Genomic DNA, 21,352 nt, shown 5'->3' with positions numbered 1-21,352 from the left:
ATTGTAGTTCAGTTACACATGGAAAGTCTTGAACAGGAAGCACTCTAACCATCCAATAAATATCTTAAAGTTTGGCTTCTTTGTGTTGATGTCATTTTTGTGATCTGGAAACATATTTCAAATTTCTTATCATCATCAAGCCAGTTATTAAATTCTTTGGAAGCAATAGTCAATGATGAAATCAGCCACATTGTTATTGTTGTGATTTTAATGTTAGCTAGAGGGAGCTGTGGGTTGTAATGACTAGCAGAAGTGCTATGCAATAGCCAGATTTTTGTACTGGTAATTATTAATTGTAACATTTATACCTCACTGAAAGAAACTTAGAAAAAGCAAACATTTTCTAAAGAAAGATTTGTTTTTTTATGTTAAGATGCTGCAAAGGAAAAGTGTTTGGATTGTACTCTTTAGTCAAACTAAATTTATTCCATCAAAATTATTCAAGATGTAGAGATCAAAATTTTCTTCAGTTTTACTGATATAAACTGTAATGTTTTCATATATTAAAAGTACCATTTATTGAAAAAATAAGTATTTTTAGAAACTCAAGCTTTTCAGTACTAAATTTAAAATCACATCAATAAAAATGTAATCAAATCCTCACATATAGTCCTAGTGAAAGTTATGTACTTGGTGTGAGAAGAATGTTATTTCAATTTGTTTTATTATGAAAAAAAAAAGGTTGATGCACATACCATAGTTATTGCTTTTCTAATTGTCTGAATCTTGAATGCACAACCTGTGGACTTCTTTATGGATTTTTGTTTGTGGTTACATGCAAAAGATGGTGCTGTTTTGGTTACATAACACTGTAACACAAATTTTGTTCCTGCATAGTATATGTTATTTCTTAATTGCTTATGTTGTAAAAGCATAGAAAATGACCATTATTCCCTTCAAACTTTGCTTTTATGACTTGCATAATGAAATTTAGAAATTAACGTATTTTCTTTGTAAAAACGGGCAAATTTGCACATTTTCATTTAATAAGGTCTGAATAAAATAACGTATGAGTCAAGATTTACATGCATCTATACTAAAGTTATACAAAAATGAACAAAAATATTTAGAAGTGAGTAGTTTTTCAAGATGTGCAACTGTAATGTAAATCTCTTTCACGTATCAGCTCTCAAATATAGTCTCAGTATTCGACTTTGTTAGACCAAGATCTCTGATCAAGTTATTGAGATCTCTTTGGTTGAGGTAATATGGGTTTCTCTCATCAGCTGCACCTCTGAAATTGTAATCTGGATCTTCAACGTCTTTCTCCTCTTCTGAGGATGGCTGCTTTCTCTCTGGCAGAGTGGGTACAGGGAGCTCAGGGCAGTTTGGCACTGGGGTGATGGATGATAGCAGATGCATTCTTGCCAGCCCGACGTTTGGAAGGGTCCATCATGCAGAAGTAGCAATTGCTTGAGTGGTCAGTAGGTCCACACCAAATTCTTGGAATAGAGAACTTCATGGCTCTCTTTTCCCCTCTGTACCATCTTGCAAAAGAACAAAATAAAATTGTTATTATGAAGAATAAATTTATTTCATCCACAACTAATGTGTAAAAGTTTCATGCAAAATATTTTGTCATAATTTTTCTATACTGTTAAAAATTTTAAAAAATATTTGAATTTTAAAAGGTTTAAAATTTGTATAATATAAAATCTTACTATTCAAGCAAGCAAAAATTGTCATTCTTACCTTCTAGAGATTTGTTGCAGTGCTTGCAAGTAAAATGAGGTACCCAGAGTTTGTCTTGATCCATGAAAGGCATATTAAATATGCCTTGTAGGATTCATAAATTTTAGCAGATGCTGTCACAGAGTACTTTTTCGCTCTTGTCTTGATAAGTTGGACACATACAATGGAGAATGCTTGCAGCTTCTTGATGCCATCTCTGATATAATCAGATCTGTCTTTATGTTCATTTAGGCAGCTAGAACTAAACTGAAGTGGTGAGTAGTGAGCCCCTGTATATATATATATATATATATACTATGAAAAATTCTAGAAAATTTTAAAAGGTTCTTGAAAATTCTTGCAAGTTCTACAACATTCTAGAAAGTTCTTGAAAATTCTTGTACATTTGAGAAAATTCTCTGTCAGCTACTCAGCACTGAATCTACCTGGAATGTTCTGGAAAATGGGTAAATTTGAAAATTTCATTACCCAGGTCACAAAAGCAAAGTTTGAAGAGAAAAATATATCTTTTCCATTTACTTTAGGCATAAACAATTGAAAAATAATACTTTCTGCCCAGGAACAAGAAAAAGTAAAAATTATATTATGTAGTGTAATATATACTGACCTATACTCTATATCCATTTACACATTCAATGTCAAGTCTATATATTTGGGCTTCAGCAAAGCATTAAAATGATACTTAAAAACCACTAGAGTTGTTTTTAGTTGGTAAATTGAATCAGTTGGTGTTTTAATATTTAATATTATTTATATCTGTTTCAGCTATTGCACATGTAAAGTTACCTTGTACAAGTAAGTTTATTGTATATTATAATGTTGTGCAGTTAGCCATTTCTGACAATAGTCTAAAAGTTACTTCAGTATTTAAGTTTGCAAAAGTGATAAGGAATAAAAGAACTAATTTGTTATCATTTAATTAACTGGCCCCTCAGGTTCTGTTCTTTCAGTTTATCTCTTCTGGCTTTCTACATGTCTACCTACGTGTTTGCTGTGCATGGTGACCCTTGAAGGGGAGGAGAGGATCCTAGTGGTTTAGGAGTCTAATACTAAAACAACACTTTGGCACTGAATTCCTGTAGATGGGCAGTCATGGGGTGGTTCCCTCAGGGTTAATTGGTTGGTCTACTTGGGCTAGGGTCAACTGAATACCAGTATTGGAAGTTCTCAACAGTTGTGGACATTGTGGCTGATGCTGGTGTTTGGAAAAGAACTCACAAAACCCTGGCATTACTACATTGTAATGTGTCTCCTCATAGGTCTCCATGGTGGGTAGGGTCAGTGGGCACCAAAATTTTCTTTCTTTATTATGGATTCCTCAACTCAAAAATAAAAAAAGACCATAGGTAAATAACCACATCTGGAAGATTCTGAACAGCAGTCTTCAACTTCAATACCTGTACCTCATTTTTTGATATTACATTCTTTATCAGACAAATCTTTAAGGCAAATTTCTCACTTTTTATTCAGAAGAGACTTGCTGGCTCTCCTAAATCAGTTAAAAAGCTACATTACAAGTACATCTTGGTGGAAGCATCCACTCCAAAACACAGTGAACTCCTCTGTATTTAAAGGCTATTAAGGATATACCCATTGAGGTTACTCCCCATGCTACTTTGAATTCATCACTAGAAGTTATTGTTGAGAGGGATTTGAAGAACATCCATGGGTCGGAGATCCTCACTGGTTTCTTCACCCAAAACGTTTCTATAGTGATGCGTATCTTCACTCGCAAAGATGAAATTATAATGTTGACCATTGTCGTTATTTTGATGTTTATGTCACCATATCCAGCTGCTACCATCAAGGCAGGCTATCTAAATTGCAAGGTAAGGCCATATATTCTGTACCTTCTCGGAAGTTTCCAGTGTCAGCAGTTCAGTCACTTGAAGACAACATGTTGTGGTTTCTTGAAGTGTGCTCCTTGTAGTGGCGAGGACCATGATGCCTACAAGTGCAAAATGGACCCTCATTGTGTTAATTGTAGTGGCTTTCACCCCTCTTACTTCTGTTCTTTCCCTAGGTGGGTGGAGGAAAATGATATACGTTTAAAAATGGTTCACAACGTTTCTTACCCTGAGACTCAAAAGTTATTGTCCACTGAACAGTGAAAGTGCAGACACATCTCTGTATGTCTCCAACAGAATCATTTTCAAACCATGTGAAGAATCTTTTGCCCTTCATGGTTAAAGGAATTGATGAGTCAATGCCAATACCTATCTTTATCCTTACCATTCCTTCCATTGACTCCCCAGATTGACTTCCTTTAGCTCTGGCTTTTGACATTTCCTCAGGTCCATCTTCTTTGGCCCTGAGATGCAATGATTATTTGTTCACGCTCTCAGTCAATGGAAGCTTCATATACTGATAGAGACCAACCCATTTGACCCAGGGCAGGATCCTTGAAGGTCAATAGACCTCTTTCTACTAAAGAGAAAAGATGTAGTCAAAACAGAAGGGCTCTCCACCCATTTCTCCTACATGTAAATAAAAATGGCTACACTGGTACAGTAGAATTGTCGAGGTTTCCATTCTAATTTGGATGACATCAAGGCACTGATTGATTCTTATCATCCTGTGTGTCTTTCCTTGCAGGAAACTTCTTTGAAATCTGACATTATAGTCACCTTTTGGCAGTTTTCTTTATACCTCAATGACAGATTGTGTGATGGATGAGTATGTGGAGGTGTGGCACTGCTGGTTGACCAGCACATGTCTGTTCTATCTTAGCCATTTGATACTCTCTTGGAGGTCATAGCCTTCCATGTTTCCTCAGGTTATATCATCACTGTCTGTTTTCCCTACTTGTCTCCTGCAGATGCCTAAGATCAATTGGATTTTGATGCTCTTATTGAACAGTTTCTATCTCACTTTTTAATCCTGAAGGACTTTAATGGACATAATTCTCTCTTGGGAGCTGCTGATATTGATGGGAGTGGTTGCTCTGTAGAGCCTATACTCTTGTATCACAACCTCTCTCTCTTCAGTACTGGTGTTTATGCTTATTTTTATGCACCTAGTCAGTCTTTTACAGCTATTAGTGATGTCAAGAAAACCCACTTGTAGAGAAATATATATGCAAAAACGGCTCATTTGAGTTGAGAAAATATTTTACATAGAAGGTTGAAACGTTGTTCGCTCTTCAATGTAAAATATTTTCTCAACCCAAATGAACCGTTTTTGCATATACATTTTACAGCTATTGATCTCTCTGTCTACTCTCCTTCACTTTGCTTTTCTTCGAGGGTTGACACTGACCTGCAGGACAGTGATAATTTTCTTATAATATTGAGAGACATTGGCCATGATTGATACCATCTGATTCACTTCCATCGGTGGAAGCTGGACCAGGCCAACTTAGCCCTCTTGGAACTTGATCCTGCCATTTTCTGTAAGCCATTGATAGATGACTGTGTGGCAGTAGTATCTGACTGTATTGTCCAAGCAGCTACTCAATCTATTCCTAAAACTTTGACATATTTTTCGTGGTATTCTCATCTGTGGTGGAATCATTTTGGAGGTATAGAGAATAATAAGCAATCTCAGTTATTTGCACCAAGTAAAGTGGGGGGATAAGAGTATGTCAAAAAATATCCACTTTCACAGGACAGGTGCCATTGTAAACGTATTGATCATTTATATGATCATTGTACCAGAAGGGATATCTCACGTGTATCTGACAGTATGCCCTAAATTGTGAGATAGCATTGTTTACAGGTGTGTGTGTGAAATTTGTGGAAGTAATAGTAGACACAGAATAAGAGTAGTTTTGAAAGAAGAACAGCTTACAAGAATGTGTTTGAGCAGAATTGTTGGGAAGATTATCATTGAAAGCACTGAATGATATAGAAAATAGAAGAGTGAAATATCAGTAAAAATTTAAGAAATGAAATCCAGTTGTATTGTATTTTTGTGTTAAATTAATTTCTTGAACCTAAGTGAACTGAAAGAATTATAATGCAGAGATGAAAATCATTTTAAGTAAGTGATAATTAATATCATGGTTAAAATTCATACAATATAAGGTGATAGTTTTCAAAGTGCACATATGCTAGACATCAGTGACTATCATTGATGGTGCAGTTAAAAAATAGAGCAAAGGGAAATTGTTTTTTTTTTTTAGTTGTTATTTTAAAAATCTGAAGGTCTCATTATAGAAGCTGAAAGGAGTAGAAGGATTGGAGGAACACATTAAAGCCAAAACTCTACTACTGCCTAAAATACAATCCAAACAACATATTAATGGTTTCATTTTTTGTGCTGTATAAGATGTATTCTGTTTTGAAATTGAAAGTAAATTGGTTTTCTTATGTTGTATTTTGGTATTACATGTTGGTCATAGAAAGTATTAATAGTTTTTATAAGTTCATAATAAATTAGAAATTAGATTTTTCTGATGCTGATTGTAGTGCCCTACTATATGTCTACGGACTTGTACTGCTAGAATCCAGGTTTCTGTACCCGCAGAGCACGGATAGACCTTTAACGTAGCTTTGTGTGTAATAACAAAACAAACAAACTGAAAGTAACCTTCTCAGTAAGGGTCTAAATATTTGTTCAACTAGTAACTTTGTTTTCGAATTGCACAAATTTTTCCTAGTTTGAACACTTGACTTGCAACCTGTGGATCATGGGCTTAAATTCCATCACTGATCCTGTTTGCCCATTCACCCATGAAGATGTTATAATGTAAGCCAATCAAGTAAGCCTACACATATTATTTCTAAATCTCAGACTTAATGAATTATTTCATGTCAAACTATTCTCTTCCAATCAGAAACAAGAGCCAAATTTTAAAAAGAAATCTATATGGAAACTTATGCAGTAGAACACTAGTAATAGTTATAACACAGTGTTGCAACTGCCAACAATAAGGACATATGGCAGCTGCATGCAAAGCTCTCCCACGCTGTGTGTGGTGTAGTGGAGAACACAGAAATACAGACTGTTCCAGAGTTAACACACAACCACACTGCTGTAACTGCCAGTAGCAACACACAATTACAAAGGATGCCAGAACATTAAAACATGTATAACAAACACTAAATAACACAAAAGACACAAATGTACAAAATCAGGAAACAGACAAAACACAGAGAACTCTTACCTCTGTTGCCCACACTAAATTCTAAAGAAACCATCACAAAACAACAACCTACAACACATATTTATGCACAAGCAACAAAAATCACTCAATTTCACGATACACCCAAATAAAAGAACACAACATATAAATGCAGACACTTAAAAAATGAAACCAAAATTAAAATAGTAGAAGCAGCTAAAAGCATCTTTTACAAATTTCTAACACAGTGCAAAAACCAAGAAAACAACATAACACTAATAATTAAAATAGCCTTGCTGAACACCTTGCTACTTTAGATAATTCAGTTACTTATTATTCAACTAACACCACAAAACACAACCATACAGTAAATGTAATCTCATTGATAGACATAACCTGATAACGTAAACAACCCTGGCCACGAAAAGAATAGTAATCCGAAATGAATGAACAGCCATCCAAACCAGCTTACTAAATACAATATGAAGCATCTACCAACACCTGCACAGGACAGAAAAAGTAGTCTACCTCGTATCTGACCCTCCCATGTCTTTAAGATCTAAATACTGAGGCCATGTTATTTTGCAATTTGGATAGTACTCTTAGAAACAAATATTGTCTCGCTTCCTGTAAAACCACCATATAACTGATCAATATGCTAATTTGTGTGGGAAAAACGTATTGAATCCAAGATGTAATTTCTTCACCAGCTACTCCTCACATTTGTGCTAAATAGATGAACCCACTAATGTTTGCTGTTTCCTCACTTCTAAGAGAGCTGCAATGAGATAATAGAACACTCCTATTTCGACTAAGTTGTTCTTGGGAGTTCATCAGCAAACTTCTCTGCATGAGAAATGACTAATATATGGAATCCCTCCCTCAAATACATGTATTCCTGAAAAGGTAAGACCTATAATGTTATGGTTCTTTTTAATGATTACTGCTTTGCAGGAGAGAGCAACTTTTAATAGATAAGCTTAACTTTATTTAGCTCCTGTGAGGAGAAAAACTACAAATTCGATTGTTGTATTTAGCACTGCAAGTCTAAACATTCCTTATATATCTTGAGGTTAATTTGTGGAAATGTACCAGTTTGTTATTAGAAACAAAATAAGTATGCTTACCTAGATTGATGCTGCTTTGGATGTTGGAAACAAAATAAATATACTTGGATTAACATTGCTTTGGCTATTGGAAACAAAATAAATACTTACCTGGCTTAATGTTGCTTTGGCTATTGGAAACAAAATAAATACATACCTGGCTTAATGTTGCTTTGGCTATTGGAAACAAAATAAATACATACCTGGCTTAATGTTGCTTTGGCTATTGGAAACAAAATAAATACATACCTGGATTAACATTGCTTTGGCTATTGGAAACAAAATAAATACATACCTGGATTAACATTGCTTTGGCTCTTGGAAACAAAATAAATACATACCTGGATTAACATTGCTTTGGCTGCTGGAAACAAAATAAATACATACCTGGATTAACATTGCTTTGGCTATTGGAAACAAAATAAATACATACCTGGATTAATGTTGCTTTGGCTACTGAAAACAAAATAAATATACTACCAAAATTGATGTTGTTTTGGATTTTATTTTCCCTATGCAGGAGGAAATAGAAAAAAAAAAACTAAGTGAAAAAGCACTTAACACTGACTTGAAGACTGAGTGACTGTTATCACTGGGTAAAATCACTATAGATTTTGGTTTATTTCTAATGAAATGAACAGAACCATAGTTTATAATCCCACACAACATGAGAAACATACTCTATCAATATTAGATCAATCACTCCACTGCAATTTATCTTTCATATTCGACTACTTGGAATCATCCTTGAGGACATGTTGTCAGTGGAAATGCTGGAGTTGAAGCTTAAGATCCAAGGATTCACTGATGAATGGTTCTTCCAAAATTCACCTTTTGTGGAAATGTTTTAAGAGTCAATATTTGTTAGTCTCAAACACGTATGAATAACTCTTCTTATCTCTCTTAAAGATTTTAGGAGCACCTTCCCACGTTCTCCGGAAAATTCCTCTACTTCTGGAAGAGAGAATCTATGCTTCGAAATTTTCTCATAAAACAGAAGAAGAAAAACTTGAGGTTTAGCAGCAGAAACATAATGACAAGAAAGTACTGTGGTAAACATAATGTAAAAATCAAAGGCAAATCTTCATAAATCAGCTGGCTGACATTACAGAGTCATACATAGTATAACAAACAGTTTTGATACAGGGGTGAAAGGAACAGTTATTTTCTGAGTTGATTTGAAAACAGTTCAAGCGTGCTCTTACTGGATTAGCTTTATGGGCTATTTTCCAGGCAAAAATTGTGTCTAAACCTGTCCCAGAGTTTTCTACAGTTTACATTAGAGTAATTACTTTCCTGTCTTCTGTGGTTAAACCTTAATTGCTTTAAATTTTATATACCACTTGTGTTGTCATATTAGCTAGGTTTACACCATTTTTGTTTTTGATTGCTGAGACGATGTTTCTGAAATGAAACCTCATGCAAAGAGGGATAGTTATTCCATGACTGTTTTGTTTTTCTTGTTCACATATAGCTTTAAATGTCTTTGTTTACAGTCTTAATGTGTTTTTTTTCCTTTTTGTTTTTAATTTATAGTGGATATCTACTTGTCCAATGTAAATTAGTTTTACTAAAGCTGTTTGTTTTATAGCTCATGCTTTAACTAGGAAAGAAATACCTCTCTCTTCTTGGCTGTCTATTGAGCTTTCTAGGTCTTTCTTTAAGATGTTCTCATTCGTACCCTAATGTATCTTTTTGCACTGTATCATATTCCTAATATTTTAACTGGTTGTTGAATTCAGTTTAATCTATAAGGCTTATCTTTATTTCTGTTTCTTCCTTATGCAAAAATTTAGTGTTCTGTTCAAGTTTATTTTTGCTTCCATAACTACTGTACTCATTGACTGTAGACTATCCTGAATGGCTTGATAAGAACTCAGGATCAGAATGACATCATCTGAGTGAGCAAAGATCATTCTCAGTTACTGGATTTCTTGTGATGGAGGTATCCTTAATGTTTTGGCGTTGTTATTTAGAGGACATGGAAAACATCAATTATAAAGATGAAAAAGGCCAGGGACAGCTCTTTTGTACTCAGAACTAACACGTTATGCTGGTTAGGTATCAGTTTACATTAATTGTAGCTGTAATATCAATGTATATGGTTTTAATCCAGATATTACTATGTAGGTTGCAGTGGTGCTAACTTATTTTGCTATTTTTATTAACTCTGCTACTTATACATTATGTTAAGAATTTTAATTTGCATTGCATAAGGTTATAGGCCTGTAGTCCTGCATATTGGCTGACTGTTATTTTTTTTTTGCAATGTAGTTTTATTATCCCAGTGTTGAACAAGGACGTAATCCGTTATCATTCAAACCTTGTTCAATATACTGACAAAAGATGGGCCAATATTTTTTATAAGTGTTTACTCTCAACTATCTGGGTGTTTTATTTGATACTTCTCTTTCTGCTTCCCAGCTCTTTTGTGCTGTAAAAGTGCCTGAATGGTTATTACTCTCTTTGGTGTTTAACTTTTAAGTGCTTTATGTCTGTTTTTAAAGTTGAGCATAAAACTACACAATGGGTATCTTTACTGTGCCACTGGGCTGCAGTGCTTTCTGTTATAAATTTATTATCTCTTTTCACAGGTTTTTGGGAAACATAAATATAAATAATGTTCTATTGCAATTTTTATCGTGATGGGGCCCCTAGTAGCACAGTGGTGTGTTTGCAAATTTACAATGCTGAAACTAGGTTTTGAAACCATTGGGGGGCAGAGCACAGATAGCACATTGTGTTGTTTTGTTTTTAAAACAAAGAAACAATCCTGTTGGGTACTTTTATAAACATGTTTCTAGAGCTATAAATTAAAATTTTTTATATGGGACTTCTGTCTACTTTTGGCAAACTGTCTGTAAAAGTAACTTTACATTTTTTTCTTCACTGTCTGGTTTTCTCCATTTTTTCTGATGCTTAAACTTTCAAATTATTGGTTGTATAATTTAGTTAATTCTGCTTTGATTCTCAACTAATTTGATTAATTTTAGATCATTTTCTGATTATACGGCTATTGCATTTTAATAACTGTGTGAATTTTTTACTAGTAATATCTGAGATGCCCTTACGTTCAAGTAGACAAACAGTGAGTTTCCAATGTCCCTGTTCACCATTTATTTTACTTATTGCCCTTATTTACAAATAAAAAAAAAAAAAGAATAAATAAATAGTCACTAACGTAATTATTTGGATTCAAAACCGACTTACGCATCTTGTTTCCACCAACTGTATGATATCCCTGTTGGCGTGAACCTACCTTGTTTGACACATCCTGCTAGCACTTCTGCAGTTTTTTTCAAGGTAGATATCCTTACAATGGTCATTTATTATGATGAAGGAATGTACACTTTTCGAAAGTTTTCGGTTACGTTTTTTTCTAATGTTATTTGTATTTATATAAAGATAAAAATATAAAGTAATAAAATAAAGAAATTTGATGTTTGGGGATAAATCGCATTAAACACTATAGGTGATGTATTGATTGAGGAATAATTCGTGAGCGTTTTTTCAAGTTAAAAAAATATATTCATAAATGAAACGCTTTTGCAAAATATTTCATGTCATTTGGTAGATAATTTTTTGCTCTAATAGATGGTGTGTTTGATTTTCATATATCTTTAATTTTTGCTTTCATTTTCAGCTCATTAAATGGAATGTCAAGTGGACAAAATCGAACATTTTCGACACCATCTGCTTTTCGCATTTAATTTCTTGCAATTTCGTTTACAACAATGCATACTATATACCTAGGTATTACATGAAATAAAGTATCATAATAAATGTTTTGGGTGTAATGTGTTCATGCATTGAAGTATTGTATAGTCTTGCATGTAATGCTTGAATGAAATTATTTAAAAACGCTCACGAATTATTCCTCAACCTAATGTATTCAAGTATTTTCTTGACGTTTCGAGAAAATTACATTTTTCAAACCACAAACAAGACTGTTAGTTAATAGCAAACTACTGTGGGATATTTTGAACGGAATATAATACATTAAAAAAAATTGTTAGGCAAAACAGAAACGTGAGATTTCAACAATTTAGTAATACCAACATACAAAATCTGAAGAAAAAATGTGAGGTGTATTATATACGTTAATAGCAATAATTGATAGTGGCAAAGCGATTGACTTTTGCAAGTTTCGATTGTTTACAATAAACCTTTTCCAGAACTTGTTACAATAATATCTAGCACATCAGAAACGAACTTGTTCTGTCGAGTCTTCCAACGCTTGACATCAAATAATTCGCATGGAAATTTCTCAATAATATTCAATTACCTCTTGTACTGACCTTCATGGTAGGTAAGAAATTCGTTTTATGGCCCAGCAGTAGACATTCTTGACTGAGTAAATCTCAATGCAATTAAAAAAAAATATCCTTAAAATCAGTCCTTAACAAGATGTCATGTTTGTAACCAATGTATTTTTAGCTCAAGTGATAAAAAAATCTGAAGCTATGATTATTTCGATGAAGAATGCTAACACTTAAGAAGTTGAACTACAATATATTTTTATTAACAATTACCGTTAGAAAAAATTAATGGCCCGGCATGGCCAAGCGCGTAAGGCGCGCGACTCGTAATCCGAGGGTCGCGGGTTCGCGCCCGCGTCGCGCTAAACATGCTCGCCCTCCCAGCCGTGGGGGCGTTATAATGTGACGGTCAATCCCATTATTCGTTGGTAAAAGAGTAGCCCAAGAGTTGGCGGTGGGTGGTGATGACTAGCTGCCTTCCCTCTAGTCTTACACTGCTAAATTAGGGACGGCTAGCACAGATAGCCCTCGAGTAGCTTTGTGCGAAATTCCAAAAAAACAAAACAAAGAAAAAATTAATTGTGATGGACTTTCTAAAACAACAGATGTTTTTATAAATTTTTACTCATTACAAGTATTGGTGCTGATCACAACCTAGTTGTTAATGTAATAAACTGTAGATGTTTAATTCATGCCCCCAGTTACCACTAAATGAAAATCGCGCCCCGCACTTTGGGGAAATGGGTTTATTGCAAGGGTGAAAGTCAAAACCCACTGGCCCGGCATGACTGGTGGTTAAGACACTTGACTTGTAATCCGAGGGTCGCATCATACCAAATATGCTCGCCCTTTCAGCCATGGGGGCGTTATGATGTGCGGTCAATCCCACTATTCGTTGGTAAAAGAGCAGTCTAAACGTTGGCGATGGGTGGTGATAACTAGCTCTCTTTCTTTTAATCTTACATTGCTAAATTAGCTAGCGCAGATACCTCTCATGTAGCTTTATTCGAAGTTTAAAAAATAAACAAGTTCCAGATGTTTGAAAAAATAAGAAACTATACAAGGGTTATCCACATTAAACACCTGAATTTAGAAGTGTCAACCCGTGTGCTATACCAATCAAATTGTGATATTGGAATAACACTTATAATACACCCATTGTCCCAAAGTGCGAATGACAATTTTGCAGCACATGGACGTGAATTATGGATTCCCAAATTCACAGTCAGACACACTAACTTATAGGCCACACACACTAGAAATATTCTAATAATTCATGCAAAAAAAAATCCAAAACGAATAGCTCGGAGAGAGGTACCTCAGTAGCGCCTGTGAGTCAGTTTCAAGTATTACGTTTATGGGGTATCACTGTTTGTTGTTCTTTGCTGCTAACAATCGAAAACGGAGCTTGCTTTATTACTTATAACTCCTTTTTTGTGTTTCATGAATAAAACTTGTGTAGAATGTTCGTTATTCGTCAAGACGATAAATGTCCAAACAATTCTATCACTGTCTGTGATGTAAGAACAATCTTGAGGTATGGTGATAGCTGACAATTCAATATGGTCTTTAACTAAATTAGATGCATATAACCCTTTTCTACTCCACCCTCTCTAAAGGTTGATTTCCTCATGTGCAGTTGGAACTTACTTTATATTTTGGATAGTAATTACACAGCATCTGCCCATCCATGAATGTACTGCGAAGGACTTTACAGGCAATCTCCAACTTGGTTTGTGTCTGTGGCGTCTTTGTGAAGTTGAAATTTTCCAAGTGAAAAAGGCAGAGGCTCGATGGCAAATTGCAATATCTATAATGCAAAGGTTTAGTGTAAGGTTTTGTTGCTACTCTGTGGTGCTGCTAAGGCTTGTGAGGTATAATATGACCTTGCCGCAGTGACTGAAGCACATTTTCTTACCAGTGTAAAATAGGTGTTTTGCGCCTTTTCAATCTTATCTATTTGTGTATCACTTACACTGACATCAGTAGTATATACTACAGGATGGAGCAGATAAGACTTTGACAAAGCCTAAGCAGGAACTTTGCTGTTGCAACTTCCACTGCATTGATATCTGTGGTAGCTTTTGTTTTCTTGGTGTTCATGTGTCTAGTGAAGTTTATATTTTGTCAAAGATAATTCAATAGTACTACTTCCAGATAAATAGTACTGCCAGCAAAGTTGTTAAAGGTTTATCCTCATCAGCATGTCTGTAACTGAGTGTACAAAACATGGCTGAGGATTTAGCAGGTTTGATTATCATTAATTTGTTATTACACCATTTGAAAACCTTGATAAGGAATTTTTTATCTTAGTTATACGTTCTTGCTGTACATCAGAATTTCACTAGCAAAGGTAAACACACGCCATCTGGTTCAACTGTTAAGGTGTAATACATCAGCTGAAGAGGACTGGTGAAAGTGATGATCCTTGAGGTAAGCTAATATTGAGTGTCCAGCACGGTTGCCTGTTTCTATGCTTATTACACATGTTACACCAGTGCAAATATGAAAAACTAGACTCTTCATAGCTTTAAAAATCAGCACTGTTAATTTAGGTTATTTTTTTCAATAAGATAACGGCCCGGCATGACCAGATGGTTAAAGCACTCGACTCGTAAACTGAAGGTCACGGGTTCGAAACCCCGTCACACCGAACATGCTCACCCTTTCAGCCTTCATTCTTCGTTAGTGAAAGAGTAGCCCACAGGTTGGCGGTGGGTGGTGATGACTAGCTACCTTCCTTCTAGTCTTACACTACTAAATTAGGGACAGCTAGCGCAGATAGTCCTCCTGTAGCTTTGCGAAAAATTCAAAAACAAACAAAACAAAAACAGAGAAACTATAATAAAGAAATGGTACTTAAGCATTGGCATAAAGAACAACAGAATTTATTAGTTCTTGAAGGATAGATAATTTAGTTAATAAAGGGGACACTTGGCAATTTATTTGACACTTCGCTGAATGTTCTACGTGTGAATATGTATGGCAGATTAACTTTTATATCTGTGGTCCATTGTGTTCGGCTCAGCATGGCCAGGTGTTAAGGCACTCGATTCGTAATCCGAGGGTCGCGGGTTCGAATCCCCGTCACACCAAACATGTTCGCCCTTTCAGCCGTGTGGGTGCTATAAAGTAACGGTCAATCTCATTATTCGTTGGTAGAAGAGTGACCCAAGAGTTGGCAGTGGGTGGTGATGACTAACTGCCTTCCCTCTAGTCTTACACTGCTAAATTAGGGACGGTTAGCGCAGATAGCTCTTGCGTAGCTTTGCACGGAATTCAAAGTAAACCAAACCAAAACCTTCAAAGTTTGTTTTGAAATCTGTAATCAAAATGTTGTTATTTTGTACATTCACTTTACAGAAAAAATCATAATAATCAGTGCCAAAATCAGCAAGGAAATACACGAAACTAAAGACCTATCAATCTTTCTAAAAACGTGTATCATAATAAATTGAGGACTGTGATTTCAAGCAATATCTGTACTCATTAATTTAACTAACTTGATAATAGTATTAAAACTATTTGATACAAATACAACTACGAAATATCTTAAGTATCAAAACTAAATTATTTTGTTTTTCTTTTCTTTTTACAGACAACTATTGTAAAAAGTTTTCTCAATGAGAAAACATTAAGAAACAACTGTAATGTAAGGTCAAGTTTCATATTCAGATGTGCTTCATAATAACGAAAGACCTATATATAAAGTAATTTTCATAGCACTAAACAATTCCACTATCTGCTTGTGAATAAATCCTTTAGTAGATTTAAACATATAAACATACATAAAAAACCTGTATTATTAGTTTTCACATCTCTAGCTTGAAAAGCAAATGTGATGCAATGGAAGTCAAATGTTCAATAAAACTTGTATTAACAATCAAAATAAAAATTAATATTCTGGGCTAAAACCAGACGTATAAGTCAGTGTACAAACAATGGAGTGGGAATGATACAATGTGTTCTGGTGGAGGAGGACTCGCCTCTATATCTACAGATATGTACGTTGTTTCTTATATCCTACATTTAATTACAATCATAAAGTAAAGGCCGGATTAAGGATTTTATTGACCCTAGGCTTTTCAAGTTATATATCCCCCTCTCGAGACATAACCTCTACGTGCAATACATTTATAGTCTTAGTTTGAAACCCCTTAATCCGGAGTTACTTTAAATTTTTTTTTTTACTAATTTACAATGAAAATTAGGAGATATAACACTTCAACGTAATAAGTGATTGGCCAGCGTGTTAATCTTGTATGATTTTGTGAGTAATATTAATAAGATGAATTACCACATCTTCTCTTGACTTTAGTTCTAAATTACCTGCGGATTTACAATGTTAAAATCAAGAGTTCGATTTCCCTCGGTGGGCTCAGCAGATAACCCGACGTGGCTTTGCTATAAGAAAAACAAGCAAACACACAGGCAATTCTAAATTAGAAAAAACCAAAAACCAGCACTAGCTTAGATTGCCAACCTAAGAGAATAATTTTTACTACGTAATTCTTCACTATTAATAATTTACATATTTCTATAAGTTATTTATGCATGTGTGTGTGCGTGTTTTGCTACAAGTAACCACTTCCCCACAACTAGCTAAACATGTTGAATAATAATTTACGTATTTGTCGCTCTTAACAGGAACAATCACTTCTACTCTTAATTTAATATTGTAAATTAATTCCGTGTGTGAGGCTTATGAAAACATAAAAAAGTTAATCTGATAAATAATGTATACCAACAAACTTCTCTGTAGATACTTATTCCCAGCACAAACAAATTTACAGTCCCTATTTAGCATCGCCTGAGTTTTATGTCTATCTAATGGGATAATGATTTTTATGTTTATGGAAAATAAAAAAGATGTTTTATTTGTTTCATTCTTGTTAAGCATAAAGTTACATAATGAGCTTCTGTGCTCTGTCCACCACGGGTATCGTAACCTGATTTTAAGTGTTATAGGTCACAAGTTTTTGAGACTTTTGAGGTAAAGGGTGTAATAGAAATAAGGTAAATTTTCAAATTTCAGACATGTCATAATTTATAAATCACCCAATACTCAGAATTCAAGTGACTATACTTTTACAATAAAATAAACAATTAATACAACATTGAAAATATAAGCATAAATCAAAATACATTACACTATTTGTTTGTTTTGGCCCGGCATGGCCAAGCGCGTAAAGCGTGCGACTCGTAATCCGAGGGTCGCGGGTTCGCGCCCGAGTCGCGCTGAACATGCTCGCCCTTCCAGCCGTGGGGGCGTTATAATGTGACGGTTAATCCCACTATTCGTTGGTAAAAGAGTAGCCCAAGAGTTGGCGGTGGGTAGTGATGACTAGCTGCCTTCTCTCTAGTCTTACACTGCTAAATTAGGGACGGCTAGCACAGATAGCCCTCGAGTAGCTTTGTGCGAAATTCCAAACAAAAAAAAAATTGTTTGTTTAACTGATTTACCTGAACAATACCTTATGCACACAGTTAGTTAAGCCCATTCTCAGGGGTTCTCCTGTTGTTCGGGCATAGCCATCCATAATTTTGAACTGCAAACAAAAAAGAAGACAACTGCCCCCTGAAGTGACTATTATTCGCCGTTTATTAACAGCGAATGCCACTTTATAAAACACATATGGCAAAAAGTGCAGAATGTGTTTTCTAGCACCTGAAATATTTGAATTCTTAATTGAATACCCTAACCAATAGAACACTTTCGGGTCCGCACGATACTGTATTAATTGTCATTGTTATTACTTAAGGTATTTCCAAGATATAACAAAGAACCAATGTCTCATCTTTCGTGTTAAAGTTAAGGATTGCGGGGGGGGGCTAGACTTTTCAAGAGCCAGTGTGCTACTCATTGTTCGTGCACTTTTAATTTTATTTGAATTTCGCCCAAAGCTACTCGAGGGCTATCTGCGCTAGCCATTCTTAATTTAGAAGTGTAAGAGGGAATGCAGCTAATTACCACCCACTGCCAACTCTCGGGCTACTCTTTTAACAACGAATAGTGGGGATTGGCCGTCGCATTATAATGCAACCACGGCTGAAAGGACGAGCATATTTGGTGCGACGGTGATTCGAACCCGCGACCCTCGGATTGCGAGTCGAACGCCTTAACCCACCTGGCCATACCGGGCATTTACTTTTAATATAGTAAACAAACAAATAAACAAAAACATTAGTATTTGATCAGTTTTCTCACATGAAGTATATATATTTTGAAATATCCATTACATCTTAATGAAAATTTATGACAATAAAACAAACAAAATACTGGTGGTTAAATTTTTATTTAAATACTTTAAAATAAATAACTAATGTTTATAAACTCGTACATTTTTGCACGGGGTTTAATATTTCTACAATTTTAATGAAAATTTTAGTTCGTAAATTTAGATGCTTTCATATTTTTTTATGTATTTGAAGTAAAAGGGATTATAAAAATTTACTGACGTTTATTACAGCAATAATATTTCACATATACGGTACCTACAAACGGAAGTCAAGTAAGGAGATTAGACTTTTCCGTTCTAACTTTTGTACAATTTAAGACCGTATAGACTAATGCGCAAAAAGATTACGTTACGAATTCTATTATTACATTAGTTTTTTATTTTGTTTTTACATTTGTCGTATAACCATGTGAGAAATATATATTAAAATACAGTAACGATATAATTTACTGCTTGACTGTGAAAGAAATCTAAGCATGATATTTTTCAAAGATCGGGTAGCAACAACTATTTTAAAGTAAGGATAAAGTCATGTCTACGAAAAGGTAAATTTAACTTTATTTTTTTAGACATACATTTCATCATTATCATCATGAATTCTGTTTAGACTTAGGGAAAAACGGCTATTCTTACTTTTTCTCTGAATGCTGTATGACTACGAATAATATCGCATAATTACTACTACTGGTAATGAGATAAAATTTGCTGTTATTATTAGTGTTCTACTACCAATAATAGTGGTACTGCTAGTAGTAGTAAGCCTAAATGGGTCTTACTAAATATAACCAATAAAAATAACAAAAGCAAAGAACCCAATTATATAACATCCTTAATTATTATTATTATATAAATATATATTATCCATTTTTACTTTCAGTACACTGTGGTTCTCATGGTCTGCGAGTCTTGTCAAGGACCACGTAAATGTGTACTAATTCTGTTTGTGAACTAGTAATATCGACCTTAAGCTTTTATTATTTGGTTTAATATAAAGTAAGTGGCCTTGCTGTAGGAATCTTGGAGTTAAGACCTCATACTTAATTTGACCACAGTCTGTATGCTATATAATATACAGTTTTTTGTTGGTTATAGTATTTGCTTGCTGGTTTTATGTTTCTCTATGGTTATAGATTTTTGTCCACAATACAGTTTTGCTTTTAGATTGCCTTCAGAGGTACTTAAAATTAAAAAAAAACAAAAAAACTTTCTTCCAATAAACTTTGATTTATTTCATACAAGTATGTTCTTTATTTTTTTTAATATTATTTGCATTTTCCTTGATTGCTATTGATGTTACTTGACAGTTCGTGGTAGGGGTTAGTAGGACTGGTACTGAATTAAGCTAAGTAATTTCATACTGAGTGAAGTCTAATTCAACTTCAGTTTCACTTCTTGATGTTTTACATTAGATCCTTACATTGTTATGCTTTGATTGCCTTTTCCAAAATACTGAATAATTAATATAATCAATTATATTTGTCATAATACATTGGTACTAGGCTTGTTATATTTTTTTAACACAGCATTCTTTGTATAGTTTATTAGGGATTTTCAAGAATTATAAGAGTGCATGATATTGGCATTCCAATCATATTACGTTCACCATATCCATTACATAAGGGACTAGAAAAAAAATGCAGTGTTGAAAAATCTTTTATAAGTATTTAAAAATGATTTGTGCCTGTGAATCATGGTTATACATGTTTTTAGTTGCATCATACATGTTATAAGAAATAAGATGATTAAACATTTCTAAAGAGGATAAATTAATGTTACATTTTAAAATACAGAGGAATAATATGTCCTGTTGTGATTCTGATAAATAGTAAAGTTTCAAAAATAAAGTACTAATAATAAATGTTATTAGGTTTAGTGCTTTGTAATTTGTAAGAGACATATGGCTTTGACTTCCAGAGGATCAATATTTTAAGTAAATAAGTATCTTAAAAAATGTCATTATAAGTTTCATAGTTATATGAGAATAAGAGAAAAAACAAAACAAATTTAGTATATTATATCTAACAAAGAATAAAACTAAACCAAAGGTAGCTCTTCACAGCCTTATAATCAATTAATAAAGTTACACTAGCATCTTGTATTGGGCAATCAAGTACATCATTTGACTGAGTGATAACTTTGCAGAACAACTAGTTTGAATCTGGGGATTCTTAAGTAAATCTTTATTCTTATACTTGAGTTTGCATTTCCAACCATTTTATGCTACCCCTCAAAAATAATGTAAGAAAGAACAAATTGGTAGAAACTGTATGATTCATCAGAGTTATTCCATCTCTCACTAGTGATCATACCAAATCATCAAAACCAAACTAAATATACACCATTACTTCTTTATATTTAATGAGAAAAGTTTAGGATGTGGTAGCCTTAGTCATTAATCTTTAAATTCTTTCTTTTTAAACATAATACAACAGTATTCTAAATGTTTTCTTGCCAGTGCCTTATGCTGGGCTACTTTCTTTTATTTAAATTTGGATTTACAGAACTTTGTTTGTTCTGTACACCATAATCAAACACTCAGGGAAATCATTTACATTTTCAGACACAAATAAATTATTTAAATACCAGGTGTACTACTTTTTTATTTTAAAGTTTTGTTTGTTTTTTCACAATTTGGTCCAGTTACTAAGACTCTGGGCCTTTCTTAGTAATAGAAATAGGTCTGCCCAGAATTTTGAATTAAAAATATGACTGTTCCAAGAAACATTCCAAATTGTTGACATAAATAAAGAACAACAAAGGTCTCAAATTAGACTTCTAAGGAACCCCACTATTCACATTTTTCCACTTGGAAAATGATAATTTATCACCACCTTTTGTAGACGATGAAAAAAAATAGTCACAAGTAGCTATATTTTCTTTTTAAAATTAGGAATGCATATTGGAATATTATAAGGAAGATTAAGAAAAATAAAAATAGTTATTGCTCATAATTTCATTTCTACACAATCATGAACCTTATATATGCAAAAA

At 33.9% G+C, this 21,352-nt stretch overlaps 1 protein-coding gene and 1 long non-coding RNA gene across 6 annotated transcripts in view; one reads left to right on the top strand and one right to left on the bottom strand.

The window, feature by feature from the left end:
• Positions 1–996: 996 nt before the first annotated feature.
• LOC143223126 (uncharacterized) lies at positions 997–2,107 on the bottom strand. Its single transcript, XR_013012672.1, has 2 exons — positions 1,693–2,107; positions 997–1,487 (listed from the first exon to the last, which is right to left on the bottom strand). It is a non-coding gene; the product is annotated as an uncharacterized LOC143223126 (long non-coding RNA).
• Positions 2,108–18,426: 16,319 nt separating this feature from the next.
• The window catches only part of hpo (serine/threonine-protein kinase hippo), a 66,302-nt gene continuing 63,376 nt past the window's right edge, over positions 18,427–21,352 (top strand). For 2 of the 5 annotated variants that reach the window (XM_076450617.1, XM_076450618.1), the window contains exon 1: positions 18,641–18,906. Coding sequence is in view for 1 of the 5 variants with exons in the window: in XM_076450620.1 (XP_076306735.1) it covers positions 18,893–18,906 (14 nt within the window). In the remaining 4 variants the exon portion in view is untranslated. Of the gene's footprint in view, positions 18,907–21,352 lie in introns of all 5 variants that reach the window. The other 3 variants (XM_076450621.1, XM_076450620.1, XM_076450619.1) reach the window with 3 other exon arrangements.

Source organism: Tachypleus tridentatus, chromosome 8 (assembly GCF_004210375.1).
Source record: "Tachypleus tridentatus isolate NWPU-2018 chromosome 8, ASM421037v1, whole genome shotgun sequence".
NCBI lineage: Eukaryota > Metazoa > Arthropoda > Merostomata > Xiphosura > Limulidae > Tachypleus > Tachypleus tridentatus.
The sequence above is the reverse complement of the archived record's forward strand: the minus strand, read 5'-3'. Positions and strand labels throughout refer to the sequence as shown.